The following is a 19,306-nucleotide window of genomic DNA, read 5'->3' on the forward strand; positions in this document are numbered from 1 at the left end:
TCATGTTGTGACATGTTTGACTTAACCATTTTGAGTTGTTGATCAATATTATTGGGATACTTTCTGGTTGCTCGTTGAGAACCGATGGCTATTGTGATTTATCTTGGGATGCTTTCCAATTGCTCATGGAGAACTGATGTGTTATTATCTTTTGATGCTTTCTAGTCACTTGTGCAGGACTGAAGTGATTTTATATGATTATTGATTTATACTTTTATGAGCCTAGGGTAGGTTATCTACTTGTAGTGTCGGGAAGTGGCTTGCAATGGGGGTCGGGGCCCTAAGTGGTTCCTAGGGTAACTCATTGTAAGTCGTTTAATAAGTGAAAACATTACACTAGATGAGAGTAAAATGAACCTAAAAAGAGCCATGTATGTTCTCGCCCATGCCTCGAGTGCTAGTACAGACTAGGATGGAAATAGAGAGAACGCTTGGTTGCGACCTCGCATTCCGTAATATGCCTTGTCAGTATGAGAGGATACTAGTGGCTACATAGGGATCACTAGGGACCCTGGGGTCCTAAGAGACTACCAAGGTAGCTCCAACGTGATTCGTGCGATGACACTTGCCCGCTTACATAGTAGGTTTCCTACGTGTCTTGTGTGCCTCTGGGAGTTAGATATCGATCTATCTTAGAACATTTGAGTTAGAATGCTTTTAGGATTTCTTGGACTTATGTTAGAATGCTTTTAGGATTTCTTGGACTTAGAGAGTACTTTTGATATGCGGTTTGATATCCTATTTGGGACTTGAGACTATCTCCTCAGCGCGGTGGGAGTGGGCCATTTAGATCCCACGCGGTCGGGTGGTAGTGATTTTTCACTCTTACCATTGAGATCCGTCCGTAGTCACCGTGGTTGGAGCTTCCTTGTCTGCATATCCTTTCATTCTATCTTGTATGATTTGATGGGTGGTTATATCTTATGATGGATGTTTATATCTTTCATGGTGGATGCTTTCATTAATTTTGTTGTACTTAGTATCATGGATTCAAGGAGGATGATGTATCTTTATTTCTACATATGTATATTCTTTTAGCCTTTCATACACTATGACATGTACAGTGGGTGATTGAGCATTCCGAATTTCATTTCCCAAGAGGCATTCGGAACAAATGTATATTATGGACTTTGGAATTTTTAATTATTCTTTCATGTGGATGTGGTAGTTGTTAAACTTAGTATTAATTAAATTTAAATGTGACTCAACGTCTTGGGATCCTTAAGGAGTGTAACCTGTTATGTATGCTTATAGTTGATCGCATGTTATTGCTTCCGCTACTATATGTTTGATGTGAATGATTTATCTCCAGGGAAATCAAAAGTTTAACAGTCGCCATTATGGCACGTGGAAACAGCGGATGCTAACCATCCTCGAATATCGCAACAACGATAAGGTGGTTCTGGTTCTCAACAGAGGTCCTCTACTCCAACTTCAGAAGGCTCCAGGTAAAAAAAACATTCAATGCAACTATTGCCACAAGTATGGGCACATGAAGGTTGAATGTCAGAAGCGCTTAGTTGCCCTATCTAAGCAATCTGGTTCACAACCCACAGCAAAGAGTGAGAAGCACCTTGAGCAGACAGAATCTGCCTTTTGTGTTTTTTGACAGCTTCGTGCTCTAGATAAATTAACCATTAAAGTAAGGGGTATTACAATAATAGATAGTTTCTATTTTCTCTGTTTAGTATCTCATGGTTATCTATTCTAATCTTTTGTAAATATTATAATGTTTCTGCTATTTAGTTTTTTGTTTCTAGAATAGAATGTTTATATTCTTTAGTTAGCTATAGATAATTGTTAGTTTTCTCTTTGCTAGAATAGAAAGTTTCTATTCTTAATGATCGTTTCCTAAGGAAACATCGTTCTATTCTTTTGTATATATAGATCACTTGGTCTCTGTTAATAACAAGCAAATATTTTCCAATTACTTCGTAATAATCATTGTACTCAAGTTGGATTTGTCTTCCTCAATTTGTCTCCCTCCTTTGGTTGAATTTTTGTACAATTTGAGGTATGGATTAAGTTTTTTTATTACAATATTGATTTGATAAAATATGGATCTATGTAGATGTTATTATGATGTACGATATCTGTAATTTCCATTCTTAAGAGTTATTTAAAAGTTGAGTTCTATTTTGTAAAAATTGCCATATATTTTCCTAGGCCTTTTAGCAACCCATTTTTGGAGATTTGTTATATGAACAACCTAAATTGAGTCTAGGGTTCTTGGTTTATTTTTTGTAAGGAAAAGTCAAAGATCTCAAATCAGTCCCTTAGATTTTCTTTTTAGTGATGAATTCATGCCCTAATATGTACATTTTGTCAAACTAAATCTGTCCATTTCAGGTTCAAATTTTTCAGTCGAGTTTATTTGAATGGTACAGATTGTAAAAGTCATGCACAAACCTAAATTTGATAACAACGATGGTCCTATGTCTTATCTTTCATATGCCACTAGTTTTATTGAATTTTGATATGTTTTGTGAGAGTTAAAACAATTTTAGTGAACACAAGTCTAAATCCTAACTAGGGTTTTCTGTCATAGAATATAAGCCATAACTTTCATATTCGCCATTGAATTTTCATATAAATTTAAGGGAAAGTATACATAGGTGTTTTGTTCATTATCACTAAATTGATTGGATTAATAGTGTGTTTTGTGAAAGATATGGGTTATTGTTCATTGATGACTTTTCTTGGCACTTAACCATTATTGGTAAGTGTTAAGAGGGTTGTAGGTTACCAGAGGCTTTTAGGATCTTATGTTTTATTCATTTGGACCTTAATTGTATTGAATATTGTTTTGATATCATGAATGAAGGATTTTGATTTCTTCTCATGAGTTTTGAAGGCTAGACTAGGGTTTAGGGTTGTCTAGTGAACTAGGGACAACTAGAGGTTTCCTAAACCCAATCAACTGATGTTTTGATGTAATTATGGAATGTTTAGTCATTATTGTGTTTTCCTATGCTTGAATGATGTATTCTTAAGGGTGGCTCACCAAAGGTGCTAGGACCTAGAAGTGGTCACTAGAGGATCCTATGAAATAGGAGACTAAAGCCCTAAGTGGGCTGGCTTCTACATGTGAGTTTGTAATCAAATGAAAACAATAATAAAACAAACTAGATATTGGGGGGTTTGGTTAACACATTAATCAAGATAAGAGATATGTGAGCCACACTTGTTCTGTGAGAAAATTGGGACTATATGCCATCCTATAGAAGGCCTAAGAGAGGCAAGATGTCATTACTTCAGGAGGTTGATCCCAACATTAAAGAAAGTGTGAGGAGACCACATTTGGCCAGATGGAGTACTAGGACCATACGTCATTCTATAGAAGGCCTAGGTATGGTAGGGTGACAATTGTTCAAGAGGTTGATCCCAACATTTGACAAGTATGCCATGACACTCACCTAATCAGTATCATAGAATCCTTCACTCGATGTTGTTGTCTCTGGTAGTCCTTTTTGCATTATTGGTTTTTGTAATAACCTTGATGTGCTTTATTTTAGGAAGGGTACTACCACCTTAGTTTTTATCTCCTAGCTCGAGGGTGTGGACCTTTTTGGTTCCACGTGGTTTGGTGGTTAATTTTATCAATGTACTATTCGTGGTCTCATGGATGATCCTTACTAATGTTCCCTTCTAGATTGGTCTTTGAAGACTTTATATTCAAGTATATTATTTTAAGTTGAGATGTACTAATGTGTATGTATTCATGTAAATTTAATCTCCTAAAGGAGTTGTAAGTATATGACATAATGATGTAATTTAGTTTGAATGCACTGTAAAAAGGTTAAGGGAGAAGAGAACATATTGTATCGTTTTAGAACATTTAAAAGAATTTTTTTCAATAATGGTAGTTGTTTAAGTATCTCTTATGTTGATGGATAAAACTTAAAAGGAAAATGAATCTAGGAATAGTTATGTTGCGATATATCTAATTGAATTATAGAAAGGATAGAAGACATTATCTTTTAATTTAATGTTCAAAGGAAATTATGATATGATGAATGGAGACACTTACTTGATTATATTGATTAGTGAATGGTTTATGTTTACTTAATGCATTTATAATGAATGCAGAATGATAAGACAATGCATACCTTAGAACATCTATCACTACCTTGGTGTCTAAAAAGAACTAATATTAAGCATAGACTAGTAGAGGTTATGAATTCGATGATTAGTTTTTGAAGTAATAGCTTGAGTTGATAATTCAAATAATGATAGTTGATTAACTTATGTTTAACTAAGATATAAACATTAAAATGATCGTAGACTGATAAATATCACAATTCAATGTATATATTTACAAATGTAAATATCTTTAATGATGTTGCTTTAGCAGCGACGTTAGGGAACCTGTGTGGACTTAGGTTGGCTAGTAGTATCACATTTGAGTTTTGTAAACAAGTGTATTTTTTTTGTTTTAGAAATGATGCATACCTCATTGGTAAAAAAATTTACTTGCACTTTTAGTTAGATGGCTTGTTCTCGGGTTCCCTAGTGGGGCGTTACAATTGCCAAATCATTTGCATTTGCAAAGTTGATAAATAGTACATTGAATGAATAGCGTAAGTCCCCACATGGTTACCAGCAAACCACATTAGAAATTGAGTTGTGTCCAACAAGAATAGGAACCTTGGATCCGCCTCTATGATCTTTCTTTGCAATCTTGGCATGTGTGGTGTCTTTGTTCAAGTGAGGATTAAATATTTGGTGTTTCATCTTAGAATACTAAGTGTTTTATCTTGAATGTTGGAGAGGTCACGAAACTCACATCGACACTACCCTGCAAAAAAATTGACATAATCTGCTAGTCATTTGACCACAAGTGTCTCCTTAGAACACTATACGACATGAACCTGTTGTCAATACCTTCCCTAGTTGGACTTATGATCAACCAAAAACTTTCTACAAGCTTCCTCATATGACCAAAAACAAAAACAAGTTGAGTGCCTACAGACCGAACATTGGAGATTTAAATAAACACTTCAATTTTTTTGTTTATAAAAAAATCAGCAAAAACCTTTGAAACCAGAAATTTGCCAAAATATTGTCAAAGAAGTTGATGAAAAACAGCAACACAATTTTGTGGAAAAATCATCAAACCTTAAATGCAACACAATTTCATGTCAAAATCGGCAAAAACCTTCAGTTTGCCAAAAAACACTAAAAGCCCAGAAAAAGACTTACGATTTTGACGAAAAAGTCATCCAAAACTTTGACGGTTCAGAAAACCCACAAATTTTGTTTTAAAAAATTACCTTAAAAAAAGAAAGCCAAGATTTTAGAAAAAATAATAAAAAACCCATGATTTTCTTAAAATTGTGGAAAACCGAGAAAAAAATCATCAATTTAAGGAAAATCATGCAAAACCCTAGCCAAGTATATGAGAGCAAACTTCAATCGCAAAAATAAATAAAATTCAAATTTAAATTTAAAAAACTTTATTGAAGAAACCCTTTGTTCTGAAAAATTATGTTCGTAGAATTTTGATTTTATTATTAATAAAACAAATCAGTAAAAAAAAATCTTGTACAATAGCTCGCAATTTTCCATAAAAAATTGTTAAAAAACTTCTAAAAAATAATTTTAGGTATTGTACTACAAATTTTCAAAAAAACTGTCAAAATATTAACCTATAGGCTTTGATACCATGAAATGATTATTGATTGATATTCAATATTAAACAAAGGTGAGGAATACTTCTTCAATAAGAAATTACAAGATCTTTTTGTAACAGAAATGATCGAGAACTAAAGACAAAATAGAATGCTTCTAAGCTAACTAAATTTATTAAATAACAGAAAGACACTAAAAACCGATTGACTGACTTGAAAGGAAGCTGCTTAAATGAACATTATACTAAATATTACAATATTACTTTAATAATTATTGTCTCTTAATGCTAACATTAATAGTAAGATCGCATGTTCAAATATGGATAAGAAGTTCATCTGACATCTTCACCACATTGTACATTAGCTATTATTTGTTTTTCTCCAAGAAACACAAATTTAAATATCACTTACATACTTGGCAGGCTGGCCTGTAATAACACATACTGGCTGTTCTGGATCTGTATTAAAAACAAGAATTTTCTATTAAAACATTGCATTTGTTCAATATGATACTAAAAGTACAACCAAAGCATAGAATATCGCATTGCAACAACTTCTTTTAATCAGATAAAAAGATTGATGGATTAAAATTCTCAAAGGACCAACACTAGCAGAAAATATACACGATTTACAGACACTTATTCAATACAAACTGTGCTTTGACAATTTACAACACTTCTAGATTGTCAATATGGCATTCCTAGAAATTTATAATGGTGCATTGCTTTTACTCTATAAGAATAAATTATTTATAAAATTTTACTGTACTCAGCTTATCTCCAGCAAACATAACTTAGACAATTATACATAACATACATAGGACAAGATAAATTTATTAATGTCCAGTGGAAGACCACAACGTGGGTCAAAGGGACTGCCAAAAGCCAGAAAGGGGCACCACAAAAAGGACCCGGGGGGGGGGGGGAGAACCAGCCAAGGAAAACCCAAACCTTAGCGCTACAAAATCTGCTCCATTGAGAAGAACCTCAAAACAGAAAGGGTGACCAGAAGAGGTTTGAACCACCACTGACACTTTTTGGAACGCAAGGAGAACCACTACTGAAGAGAGCACTTCTTGGAGACCACAGGCTGAAAATGGCTAGAGGGGGAACCAAGTTGGCACTTGGTTCTACAAGGTAAGTGAATCCTGGGGAGGGATGAGATATGCTGACGAGACAGAGTAGTGTCGTGGTGCTAAAGAAATAATGAAAGGTCCCAAAGACTAGTAGACTCCTAAATATAAAGGGCAAGGCCCCTCTTGTCTACGTATCTAAAAAATGTGGAGAGGGACTAAGCTCCATTGAAGAGGAGGTAGAATCTAACTGTGATCTCATAGTATATAGGACAACGTAAATGAAATGCTCCTCAACCTCAATCTATCTCATACTATATAACTAGCAAATCATGCTCCCTGTGTCTAACTAATGGTCTATCTCAATACTGAGACAATAATAACCTGTCCCCAAGGAACCAAGGGGGATCCACCGAGTGCACCCAATGGTAGGATAAGGGGTACGAATAATGTGTCCATCTCTCAGCCCCAAAAAGTGCTCAGCATCGAACACCGTCTTTGGGCAGAAAGCCACATGGGGATTAGCCAAAGTGGCGTGTATAAACTATATGTCAATATCTATTCTGACACACTTGTTCAACTCCTCTATAGAAGAGAGGAGATAGTGAGGAGCATCTACAAAGTACTAGAAAGAAGGGACCGAAACCCCACAGCTCCTAGATAGTGAGAAGAGAAACCCCATTGGTAATGCTAGAGCCGAAAAACGTCGAAAATGGTCCCAAGTGCCCCAAATTCAACAAAAATAATATCATGAGGAATAGTCTACTTACATCTAATAATGCACTAGAGAAGAGCCTAAACCTAATTTGCACAAACCACGTAGCAATAAAGAACAATAGGCCTAATCAATGTGTCCATAAGTATCATCTTAAACGTGGTGTTCTTGAAATCGTCCCAGATGCATTATCTCTCAAGAAGAACCCAAGAACCATGACCCTTGTTGATCCCTGACTAGAGATTAGGTCTCAAATTGAATACAAGAACTAGAGAAATTAATTCCCAAGTAAGTGTAGGAGGAAAAGATCTCAACCTCAACACCTTTGACGAAAAACTAAGGTGAGAGAATTTTAGGCCATTAAAGACCGTGAACTTTGTTTTCCCCAAATCAACTATTATGTGACTATGGTCAAAGAAAGCCACAAAGTTGCCCAGTTGTCTTTAAAAACACTCAAGAGAAAAAGCCAAGAGAACAAAGTCGTCAACAAAGTGCAAAATAGAAATTACAATCTAGTAGAGATGGTAACAATCCATCAAAATTGGAGTGTTCCACAAGAAATCCCTCCAATTCATTATGTAAATACAACATAAGGTGGTAGAAAGGGGACAGCCCTACTTAACATTAAGGGTGCTCTAGATAAAGTTAGAGAATCTGTAAGGGATCTTAAGAGGGCTCAAGACACTCTCATAAAAGTCTCATAATAATCGTTAAAAGGATCTCAAAAATACCTATTTCGCAAAGTCTCTAAATAAGAGCAGTCCTAGGCACAGAGCCAAAAGCTTTGCAGAAGTCCACAAAGCATTAGTAGACCGTGAAGAACTATGGCTGGTCTCCTCAATAAAAGGTCTAAGTCAAAATATGATCCATAGTTTGGTAAGCTAGCTTGAGACATACTTATCCTCAGAAACATGTACCACTTTGCTCTAATTCTTTGGAAAGAGTAGCATAAAGAATTATGACATATGGTTTGGAGAAAGTGTGGCCAACCATAATAATCCTGTAACTATTGGGATCTAATGCCAGGCGCACTTTATGGATCAAGTGGATGATATGGTGTGACTAAGGAGAAAACCCTATGTTAACCACATGAATTAATATAGTAGATAAATAAGAGTTAAGGACAACACTACCATGCTTGAAGAACTCAACTAAAAACCCCTCCTCATCAATCGCTCTACTATTGTTCAAGATTCAAGCAGCTTCCATAATGTTCATCTGGATGAAAAGATTACAATGAGGGAGATGACATGGAGGAGGGGATGGTTGGGTATGTCACAGTGAGCTATGGTTTAGAATCTCCACAGTTCTGAGAATCACCCTAAGATCGCCGGTTTGGCAATTCGATTCATGGCAATTCTTTTGGAGCCGGTGAATCAAATCACCAATTTTTTGTCATGAATCGATTCAAGCAAAAAATCGCATGAATCGGCCTAATTAATCGGCAGCGTGGGCAGCCAAAAGTGAAGAGTTTTTTTTAATAAAAACACTTTTTTTTAATGTTTTTTCTTGCCTTTCCTCTTTGTTTTAACCCTAAAGGGCATTCTAATTGTTTAGCATGAGTAGAAGAGAGGATTTTCATCTTAGATTCTTACATACATACGTTTCATGGATCTTCATCTTACATACATTCTATGATTTGAATCATTATGATCCTATGATTTCTATTTACTTCAGCTACAGCCTACAATTTACATTTTATGTGTAACATTGTTACGTATGTAATGGATTTGTCATTTATGTTCTGGATGTTTATATATGTTAACTTCTATGTGATGATGGTATAGTGTGTTTAAGTTATATTCAATAAAGGGTGTATGAAATAAGTTTTAAATTGTTAAAATCTCTAAATCTCAAGGGTTTTTTTTAATTTGCCGATTCGTGGACGATTCGATTGGTCATTCGTGATTCAATTTGGCCTTTCCGATTCCGATCCGATTCTAATTCTCGTTACTTTGGTTTAGATCGATAAGAAGGGGGAGCAGTGAGAGAAAAGGGTGTGCCAAAAGGATTTGAGGGGATGAATGAGAGAGACTTGAAAGGCTCTTTTGTGTTGGGAAATGAAAAGACATTTTTTGCAACAAAGGAGATGGCAATTAGAGATTTTAAGCCTTGTATATGAGGTTGGGGATGAGTAAAGGCATTCCACCAAGCACAATGGTGGGTTTTATAATCCACATTGTACCATTTGTTCATAGGACATGTATTCTTATGCCTAGCATGAGGGAAACGATGGGTAGAGAAGTGAGCAAAGGACAAAAGAGCGGCTTCCCAATTGTTAGTGGAAAAACGCTCAAAGTGGTGGTGGCACACTCAAGAGTGAAAAAGAGTGAGTTGATGGGAAGGAGCTATCGAGAATAATGGGTACAACATCTATACAAGGGGAGAGTTGTCTACGCACACTGGAGGTGGGGTGAGGGGAAACATATGAATTGAGAGACTAAGGAGAGCATGATCAACCAAAGGGATGGGAGTGATAGGGAGGTGGCTAATGGACAAAATAAAGGAAAGAATATAGCGAGCGTAATCCATGACACTCACCACACCGAAACAAGGCATGCAAGTAAAGAAGCAAGGTAACCCATTAAGGGCCACAAGATCAAAGGACTCACTAAGCTAAAGAAGGTGTCAATCGTACTTAGTAAACGGTCCCAAACCTCATTAGAAGATCTTTAGAGGCCCAAAATAACAAGATTTGTGTACTCAATGCATAGTGTTTGTCACTCGATCATTAAGGGGGGGTTGAACTACTTGAGTCTGTGCATTAAAATCACCAAGAATGAGAACGTCTCCAACAACAAAACGACGAGATGCTATCATCAAGGTCAGTGTAAAGGTCATCATCAGGATTCGTTATTTAGTGCATATGGAGAAGAAGCAAAAGGGAAGTAGCAAACCGTGATAAATATGTCTTCTAGGCAAGGGATAACATGACCAATCTGGACCAACAAGAAACCTACCAAACTCATCTAACAAGACAATATAAGTTTGTCCCTAAAAACAATTACTGACAAGGCATGCAACATTCTTGGGTCCATAGACCACACTAGAGCACCTATTGTCATGCCTACAACCAATGAAATCACAAAGTACCTGATAGAGGACAAGCAAAGCTTTCATGAATTTCTGTGAGGAATGGATGTTGGAATAACCAAGAGCATCCTATAACAAGCCGGAAGATGACCAAAGAGTCTCATTACCATTCCAACATTTGACCTGTAGAGTTGTACCTATATCATTTTTATTGCCCAAAATAGGTCAGTCCCATAGGCATCATTTTGTGGCTGCAATGGTATTCTTGGGTTCCCACCCCAAGGGAAAGGAATCCCCTATAACTACTGTCAGGTTCCTAATAACAGCCTATTTTCCATCTTGTCTCTCTGCAGAAACAAGTTCTCTGGGCTCTTTCAGCTCTGTAACCTGCAATATGGTGAGATTGTCTAGAAAAATTTGTGTGGATAACGTGAAAAGCTTTCACTAAGCCTTGAGAGTACGTGGCTTGTCAGAAGCAGAAAGAAAATAGAGGAAAAGCGTAGAACCATGCCCAACCCAGGCTCTATCAAGGGTGATGTCACTGATGTCAAGCTGCTCGCAAAAAAAAGAGTATCTAGTTGTCAACAGATCAAGGGGAAAGGAGACCCCATACTTTGAGGTTGCGTTTGCAAGCTCTTGTAATGTATTCTTCCATGACTTTGGACAAAACTAATTTCGCAATGCCTGCAAGAGTAGGGTTCTCACAGACCGAGGCCCAAATTTTGATCTGTTTATTCTGTTTCAGTTCTGAAAACTTCATGCTTGTTGTCCAGATCAAACTACTTGGCTTTCGGCTTGCTGACGTCTCTGTCTTTCACAGTAACCTTTGCCATATTTGTGTTCAGCAACTTCCTGAGTTCGTCATTGTCTGCCATTACTGAAGATGATTTATAAAACATTTCAAGCAAGGATCGCTTGAGTGAAAGGTAGTCTAATTCTAACCTCTCAAAGTGGTCAAGCATTTCCATGAGTGTGGAACCTATCAAAAAAAAATCCTCTGATATGTGTGCAGTGATGTTTTCAGGGGAGGGGAGGGGTGCGAACCTCCATTGATTCCGTTACAAAGAATGCAGGAAGATGTCTTGTAGCTGAGCACAGAAAGATGCCAAGCACAAAGGAAGGAGCCACGAATGAAAGAAGGCATGGACGAACCATGGAGCCAGAACGCCAAAGGGAAGCAAACAAGACGGAAAAAGCAGCACCGATAACCAGACAAATAAGATAAGATTAGATAAAATTATTAATGTCCAACAAAAGACCACAAAGGGTCTAGGGGAATGAGAGTTTACAACCAGACAGCTGACAACAGCAGGAACACCAAAACAAGAACAGAAGAAGAGAGAGGACAAGAGAGAGACTAAGAGTCCTTCCTAGGCAAAAAGAAATCAGTCACAGAAGAGAAAAGACAAACCCAACTATCCAAGTAGAAGAGAATAGAATGAATTGTGAACTATGCCAGGATCATCCTATTTCATGTAACCCTTCAATTTTTACTTTAGCAGCAAAGCCATATTCTGTCAATTCTTCCCAAATTCTTTATTAATAAAATAGATGCTGAAGCATACAAAAACAGAATTTCTATATAAATCGCAGACCCTGTAAACCTAAAATAACTTACAAGGGTGTGTACAATTTATCACATCCATGTTAACATCAAATGCAGAAAAACAGATTTTATATTTAAATCGCAGACCCTGTAAACCTAAAATAGTTTGTGTGCAATTTAACAAATCCATGTTGACATGACATGCAGAAAAATTATGCTTATTGATCATTTTAACAAGGCAAAAATGGCTGTATGTAATTTACAAAGGCCAAGCCTTGGCAAAATCATCCATTGATAAACAGACAATGATATTCATTCCTGGTCACCATTTATGGAAGACCACAGTCATGTGAGAGGAACCCAAATTACAAATTGAAATGACAAACACAGAATGCAACATATAAATATTAAACATGTAGCCAATATAGAACTAACATCTGAGGGCAGACAAAACTGCAAGGTGATGCTAGGAAATAAACCTCACAACGGACATCTGCAAAATTCTTACTGGTAATTCACTTGGTCATGATTATCCTCATTTGTTTGATGGTTTTAGATACCTAGCAGTTTTTTTGTGATTATAGTGCCATTTTATCTTCAACACAAAAAATCCTTTATAAGAATTAAACTCAAGATACTATTAGATGTATGCACTAACTGCACAACGGATCTCTAATCATAAATATTATAATTAAAGGTGTGTTGTGTGCATTTGCATCCTACTCTTATTGATATATAATATTATAAGACAAACAGCAATATTATTTGACCCATGTAAGAAGAATTCATATGTGGAAGATCAACTTACAGGGAGCAGATTTTGAAAAGACAGCTGATGGAAATGTTGACACATTAGTAAACTCCAAAGTGTTCTTCCCTGAAGTCAGCAGTTAAAGTAAACCACCAACTTATAATTAAGTGCAATAAATAAAAAGAAAACCTGAATCAATGCATGTAAACCTATGTGGAGATTTATTTTCTATAATGTTTTTTTTTTAAATAGATATATACGGAAAAAATACTATGTATGGTAGCACATCGGACTAACAATCCTTGACTTCAAAACTAGAATTATTGTACTAAGCATGCAATAAACTGCTGGTTCATCTTTAGAAGATATTTACCATCCTTTGAATAGAAGCGTATTAGTGGACCTGAATATACAGATTTGTTAGTATTGGCCTTTTTCTTAACCTCTTCCTCCCGCGCTAGCATTTTTTCCAAATGTCGTATGTTCATGATTTCTGGAAAAGTATTAACTTCCTTTCAGTGCTCCAAGGAAACAGAAGATAGTTCTTTTAAAAAATATGATGCTCATAATTCTATTCATTAAAAACCACATCCTTTTTGTTTAATGAAAAGAAATTACAAAATACACGATAGACGGCACACTAGCACTGCCAAAGAGTCGTTGACCAACAATATATATCTTACTTGAACATATTTCATGAGATTTGCTAAATACTGTATTCATCTATGTATAGGCAGTTCACAAATCAAATAATTGTTCAGCAGTCAATTAAACATTTGTACTAAGTCATGAAATTTTATTTTGCTCTGGACCTTGGTTGCAAGCCTTGAGATCTGTCTACTAGAATCTTGCATGTAAAAAGAAGATTGTACTTATAATTAGATTTTGTTCTCTGTTGTGTTGATTCTCTATATCTGTTAAGATGTTTGCTGAGATCATAAATAATGGCTTATTATCTAAATATTATATCAAGATGGCTTCTAAAGTACCTAACACTCGAAAATGGGCCTAACTAATCCTAGATAGTTCCTTAAAGAGCCTCCACCTCTTCTATTACATTAAACCTTGATACAGAAGCCCAAGACAATATCAGATATACTACTATCTTTGATAAGAAATCATTCGAGATAAACATAATGAAGGAGGAAATACAGGCCCTCCCATACATGCAGCATCATCATGGACAGCTGGATGGACATTAAATGCTATATACTCATTAATACCATGGTCACATGTAAGGAGGGACCTTATTTCCTTAGAGCAATTGATTGTTCATGGAATAGCAGCAAAAAGCATTTGAGTGATTTGAGTGAAAATAATCAAACCAGAAGCATAAGATTTTATTTTCAAAAAATAGGGATTTAAATGGGAAAACAGCAGATTTAAAAAACTCAAAAATGTAGATGAAAAGTACTTTAAACTATTTCAAATTTCAATAGCACACAGATGAAAAGAGCAAATAAAATTGAGAATTTAGCCTATCAATTGTGGAATAGAGAGTTTTTCTTTTATGCCGGGACGGGCAGACAAAGGACCCCAATTTTACGATGGTGGCGGGGGAGGGGAGGTTGCTGTATACTATAAATATAAAACTTGAAATGCTATTTATGAAATGATATTTCAGTATAAGATACCAGATTCAAATACCTGACCATGGCAAAACTGCAACATGAACTACACACACCAGTTAGAGAGATAGAGAGAGAGAGAGAGAGAGAGTAATATGAAAATAATTTCAGATTTAAGGTGAGGTACATGAGAAGTTTGAGGGAGATTGTTAAAGTGGATATTTATTAGAGTTCTGCATTTTATCTCTGCAATGGTAAATTCATCATACATCTTGCATAAGGAGAGATTAGGTTAATTGCAACTTTGGATACTGCCTAGGATTGTATTAAAATGGAATAGTATAAATAAAGTATCCTTACGATGCCCTTGGAATCATCGAAGTAATGAAGGAATAGGTGTTGGACGACATTTTTGCAGCTTTATGTTGGCATCAGGTTTTAAGTATGTCACTGATTAAAAGATATCAGGTTTCCACAATCCATGCAGATTATTTGTGGAGTTTCTAGGTAGACTGTGTAAGGATTTTTAATTTTTTTTCATCAATCTTTTGGATCATAGTAGAGAGAGTAAGGAGATCATAAAAAATATTAAATGAAACAATAATATGAAATGAAATGAATCTATATATAGTGAGTCCTGTTTGACTGCTGTAGCCATTCAGAAGCGGCAGTGTTGTATATTTGCAACAATTGGTATATGTGGTTAGAACAAACATAGCCATGAAAAGAATGTCAGATGCTAAGTCACAAGGTTCGAGTTCGAGTTCAGGTTCGACAACTATAAAATTCGCTTAAAATTCGACATTAAATTCGCCTATATAAATAAATTTTTTAAAAATATAAATAATAAATTTTTAAAATATATATATATAATCAAACAATATTGTAATTTAAATATGTTAAAAATATTATTTTATATATTAATATATAATTATTTTTTATTGGTATTATTAGTATTATTAGTATTAATTGATAAATGCATTATAATTTTATATTTAGCATTTTAAAATTAAAAAAATACCATTATTTCTAAATCACAATTTAAGATGTTTAATATCATTTAAATAAAAACTTTAAGACGAGGTTAATCCAAAACATTTTTTATGTTTTACGTTGAAATATTGACTATAACTTCACGCGAAATGCAGTCGCAAGAGGGAAGTCTGGGCATGCAGCCAAAGTTGAGACTGCAGAGCAAAATACGACTCAAAACAACAGACATTCATAAGCCGTTTAAATCCAACGTTTAAGAAGCTGCAGTTCGTAATCATGGCAGAACTGTTACGGCTGAGCACTGTGAGCACGGGATTGGAATATGTCTGCATGTTGTGTTTGAAACAAAATGACAACTGCACCAGTGTCGTGTCTGAAACGACATCACAGGGATAACCAAACTTGCGTGAATCACATCTGGTCTGCTGCGATATACACATTGGCATAATTTCTTATTTTTAACCTAAAATCGAAATCTTCCGAATTTATTGGCAAATAACAACAATTTTTAAGATTTTTTTTAAGTTCGCCGATCTTCAAATCTCATGGCCGAAATTCAGCGAACCCTGTGACACAGGTCAGATGTATCTATGCTTATCAGGCTTCCACCAATGGAAAAAGAAAGAAATGATATATACAGCAAGTGGCTATGCTTTTATATACAGCCGGAAGTTTGAAGATTGTCGACACAACTGGGATGTCTTCTCAAAAACACGAGATGTCTATGGTGTCAATTATTGACAGAATTCACCTGTAAGGATGTGAATAAGAACAAAAGGACGTTAAAATGCTTGCCAGAAAATGAAAAAGTTTTCGGGTGTGCTATAACTATTGGGTGAGGCACAACATTTTTTCCAGAGCAAAACAGAGTGTTATCGGGGATTATGTTATTTCAAACAAAAACTAACTAAAGGTTCAAAAATTTCAGATGAATACATTTGAACAAGTCTGCATCAACAATCTGATTATTTGTATTGAATGCATCTTTGATCTTCAAATAGTTCCATTCAACTAATGTGATCTGTAAATTAGACAAAATTTGGTTAAATCGTATCTGTAAGTAAAATTTACGTACATGGAAGGCTGTCATATAGAAAGATGAAATGTGGTTCTTTACTTTGATAGAAATCTGGAATGTCACTTTGTATTTCAGATCGATCATATATATAATATTATGTCTCAGAATGATCATATATTGTAGTTGGGTTAACCTCTCATTGATCAACTTTGATCACCATTTAATGGCATGTATTTATGGACTTCTTCAATTATATCAAAGAAATACACACTTGTTAATTAAACGTGTGGGTTCAATATGGTTGAAGAAGTAGTCAGTTATAAGGTGGTTGTAGTTGTGCATCTCCCTAACTGTTGACAGTTACTGCCAATAAAGAAAGGAGAATAATCTATTTATATACAGCATTTGGAGGCGAGTGATTATGGGTTTTATGAAAGGCAAGATTCTGATATGTATAGTACAGGAAACTTTGTGTGGGTCATTTTTAAACAAGAATTGACATTCATGAGATTACTGAAGAAACAAGTTCAAAGCAGAGTTCATGACTCGGACTCACCTATGACTCAGCAAGGTCAACTCGACCCATGACTTGCTGAGATCTTTCACAATTTAAAACTTGTTTCATGCACCCAGTATTGAATAAAACCTGAAAACACTATAACATCATCAAATAGAAGCTAATTTGATCACATACATTAACATACATCCATCACATAAGTACAGGCAGGGAAAATATACAAATGGCATGTAGTAGTCACTAACTATTAGTACAGGTAAGGAAAATATATACATGGCATGTAGTAGTCACTAACTATTACATGCCATATATATAGGGTGGTGCGTGCATGCAGATGCAGGGCCCCTACTATTCGTGAGAAAGGCCCTACAATAATCTGAAGGGGGCGATGGTTGGCATGTTATGTGAACGAATCTGGAATCTAGCTACTATAGTAAGTCCCCCCCCCCCCACAATTTGATAGGCCCTTAGTAAAATCTGCTTTCATTTCATAAACTAATTATTCAATAATCCCCTTTCCATTTCTAATAATAGGATAGGTGGGGGCGCAAGAAAATAATAGGCCCTTACAATAATATGGGGGCCCTTATAATAGGCCGGGGTAGGGGTAGGGTCTGTTGGGACGGCTAGTTTCCATCAAGCTAGTTTCCCACCCCCCGGTTGTTGATTGTAGGGCTATTGGTATCTCCGCTGTTCTCCTGCCCACCACTAGAATCCCCAACCCAACCCAGGGGCCCACCCTGAGTGGCACATCAATATCGGTGCAGCAGTCAATCCGGGCCACTATATATGGCATGTAATAGTTAGTGACTAATACATGGCATGTATATATTTTCCTTGCTTGTACTTATGCGATGGATGTATGTTAATCTGGGTTACTGGATTCGGACCCTGGAGCTCGGGTCCAGATCCAGATTCATCTGGATTCGGATTTGTGCTTGGGTCCGGATCCGAGTCCAATCAAGGTCCCTGATTGGGACTGTGGGCCATAAAAGTGGTTCAAATTACATTAAAATATCATTTTTTTAATATTTTCAATGTATGATTTTCTTTACAATATTAACACTGATTAATGAGCAAGTATTTAATTATCTTTGACATTTGGCATTGATCGATGATCAAGTATCATTGATATATTCATACTATGAAATGACTTCATAAGTTAGTTTTACAACTATACATGTTTCTCTCTTTTTTTTTGCACACACACACACACACATATACACTCACAAACCCACTCATGAACCCAAATGGGAAAAAAAAATCGCGCAAACCCATGAACTCGAACCCTGAACCCTAATCAGCAACTTAGATGTTAATGTATGTGATCAAATTAACTTCTATTTGATGATGTTATAGTATCAAATAGAAGCTAATTTGATCACATACATTAACATACATCCATCACATAAGTTCAGGCAAGGAAAATATATACATGGCATGTAGTAGTCACTAATTATTACATGCCATCTATATATATATATATATATATATATATATATATATATATATATATATATATATATATATTCCTTCCCTGTACATCTGTCTTCAACAAATACAAGATCCTGCTTAGGAGTAGAATATCATGTGAAAATAATTGCAATTAGCATACAAAATAACATTAAGACAATCTCTACTGTATTGTAGTTGATTGAGCTGGTAATGCATTGTTTTCTGGGTTATACCTTGGATCTTACACTAGCCATAGCTTAGTGATTGAAGTTGGGGGTTCACAGACAAGCATTGCAGCTTCTTCCTTTGGCATATCAGAGTAAGTATATTGTAGCTTTAAGACAAAGAAACCTCTTTCTTCAATTTGCGCAGGCCATGCCCATCGACCCGGCGAGTCGTGACATGACCCACATGACTTGTCCGAGTCATGAGGGTCATGGCCCATGACCCAACAAGTCATGGTGACAGGTCATGAAAATCTGCCAGCAACTGTATGGCCCACGACCTGCCTAAACTCACATGACTCATCAACAGTTATGGAACACTGATTTAAAGTGAAATTCCATGAGATCACTGAATCTATTGGTAATACTGATCAAGTATCACAAAGCTTCAATGAAAGAGTTCTAAGGCGCCTGGAGATCACTGTATTTGTTCTCCTATGCTCTAGAGAAAAAGGCAAATAAATGTGTTATCAGATTAATGCTTTGTTGTGTTGCATCACATTTCATTAAATTCTGAACAGGTTATGTATAGTGAGAATAGGTAATCTTCCTAAACCATGCCCATCCGACCCGACGAGTCATGACATCACCCACATGACTCGTCCAAGTCATGAGGGTCATGGCCCATAACCCGCCAAGTCATGGTGACAGGTCATGAAAATCTGCCAGCAACTGTACGGTCCACAACCTGCCTAAACTCACATGACTCGTCAACAGTTATGGAACACTGGTTTAAAGTGAAATTCCATGAGATCGCTGAATGTATTGGTAATACGGATCAAGT

General features: G+C 35.9%; 1 protein-coding gene across 2 annotated transcripts in view; it reads right to left on the reverse strand.

Annotated features, from left to right (window-relative positions):
- The window catches only part of SWC2 (DNA binding protein SWC2), a 123,153-nt gene that overhangs the window by 40,186 nt on the left and 63,661 nt on the right, over positions 1–19,306 (reverse strand). The window contains exons 8-10 of one of the 2 annotated variants that reach the window (XM_089807425.1): positions 13,121–13,240; positions 12,805–12,873; positions 6,046–6,088 (exon numbers count right to left, since the gene is read on the reverse strand). In XM_089807425.1, coding sequence (XP_089663551.1) covers positions 6,046–6,088; positions 12,805–12,873; positions 13,121–13,240 — 232 coding nt within the window. The remainder of the gene's footprint in view (positions 1–6,045; positions 6,089–12,804; positions 12,874–13,120; positions 13,241–19,306) is intronic. The other variant, XM_089807426.1, reaches the window with a different exon arrangement.

The sequence above is a fragment of the Cupressus sempervirens genome, chromosome 10 (assembly GCF_028749045.1).
Source record: "Cupressus sempervirens isolate cs-2001-9-10 chromosome 10, ASM2874904v1, whole genome shotgun sequence".
Lineage (NCBI taxonomy): Eukaryota > Viridiplantae > Streptophyta > Pinopsida > Cupressales > Cupressaceae > Cupressus > Cupressus sempervirens.